At 37.3% G+C, this 1,601-nt stretch overlaps 1 protein-coding gene across 1 annotated transcript in view; it reads right to left on the bottom strand.

Moving 5' to 3' along the window:
• Window positions 1-1,381, bottom strand: part of LOC108732467 (death-associated protein kinase related) — a 10,527-nt gene extending 9,146 nt beyond the window's left edge. The window contains exon 1 of the mRNA XM_025976848.1: window positions 1,263-1,381. Coding sequence (XP_025832633.1) covers window positions 1,263-1,381 — 119 coding nt within the window. The remainder of the gene's footprint in view (window positions 1-1,262) is intronic.
• Between the last annotated feature and the right edge of the window lie 220 nt (window positions 1,382-1,601).

Below are 1,601 nucleotides of genomic sequence, written 5' to 3' on the forward strand. Positions count from 1 at the left end.
CAGAGGGCGGTGCAGGGTAGAGTCGCCTTTAACAAAAAGAAATTACTTCTACGCTCGCGAACAGTTAATTTAGAAATTCCCGGTGCTGTACGGGTGCGAAACATGGACAGTGGGCGCGTCGGAAATGAAAAGGTTAAATACGTTCGAAATGTTGTATTACCTAAATAGGTGAGACAGCTTGGTAGGACACCTTCTCAGGTATGGAGGGTTAGTTAAACAGATATTAGAAGCAGAAACAGGAATTAAGACGAGTAGAGGTAGGTTTAGATCAGATTACCGTTCACACATAGTTGTGAGGATCTGAGTTGCTTTAGCTTTAGGGAAATGTGAAAATTACCTCAGGATAGTCTTAAGACTCACGACCTTATGTCGATGATGACAATACATACAAAAGATATGTAGGAAGCGCCTCTTCCGCCTATGAAAATGACATATCACGTTAGAAAATAGTAATGTCACATCTATTCCATGTTAATGAAAATCTTTTATAGTAAAAAACATCGAAGGTAGATACTGTTCCTAGACAAAAATCTTCGGCCTCTCTCCAGTCTCTCAGAGTCTTTCAGAGTTTTTAAGCGTCTCTGAGAGCGTCTCTCACAGTCTTTCAGTCTCTCAGTTATTGCCTAGGTGTTTTTATGGATCTCTCACAGTCTCTAAAATCGTTAATTCACAGACTTGAGTCTCTCACAGTGAGACTGAGTGAATAAAACTGAAAAATATTGAGAGACTCTAGTCTCTCGTAGAAAGACTGAGATCTCTGAAATATGTTGAACTTAGAAAATTTTAACCATGTCTATCGAGACACCACTCATTGAGAGTTTCGAGTCTCTCGTTCAGAGACTGAATATGAAATGAGGATCTCTCTATGAGCGACTCGAGTCTCTCGTTCAGAGACGCTAAATAGTATTTTTGACAGTCTCTCGACAGTCTCTCTTAGCGACACCAAAGAGACTCGATGAGAGACGGAGACTCGAGTCTCGCTTTCAGAGACTGAGAGACTGAACATTTTTATCTCGGGGTTGTATGCCAAATGATATGATCTACCACTTTCTGTATATAGGAGTTGAATTAAACGTAATTAATAGGTAATATAATGTTCTGTCATGACAAAGATAGTATATAAAATAAATTTTCATAAGAACATATGATTCCAAAGTAATTATGAATTTGATAAGTAATTATCAATTAGATGATTACTCATATAGTGGTCTAAGGCTGTTTCTCCTCCTATTTTGGTGAGAACACTGAATTATTCATCCGACGTTTCGCTGCTATGGTCGGCACCTTCAGGAATCGTAACTAGGGCGTACAGCTCTTCGCTGTAGTTGTACCTACTGAACCTTCTTAAGTGATCATTGACTAAAAAATTAGATGGCGCCATGTTTATTTTAGCCACAAGCAGAAATATCGTTAGATATCGTTGCAACTTGTAAAAATGGAATGGTGTCCTGATAAGCTTATTATTTACAATTAGTTACTTATGATTTGATGTTAACGCATTCAATTAAAAAAATACGTCTTAGATGAATTAAACACCCTAAGTTTTTTAAAGTTCTTTTTTCCTATTGGTGATGATTTTCAACATTTCAAAATATTTGTTA

This window comes from Agrilus planipennis, unplaced genomic scaffold (assembly GCF_000699045.2).
Source record: "Agrilus planipennis isolate EAB-ADULT unplaced genomic scaffold, Apla_2.0 scaffold23, whole genome shotgun sequence".
NCBI classification, from domain to species: Eukaryota; Metazoa; Arthropoda; class Insecta; order Coleoptera; family Buprestidae; genus Agrilus; species Agrilus planipennis.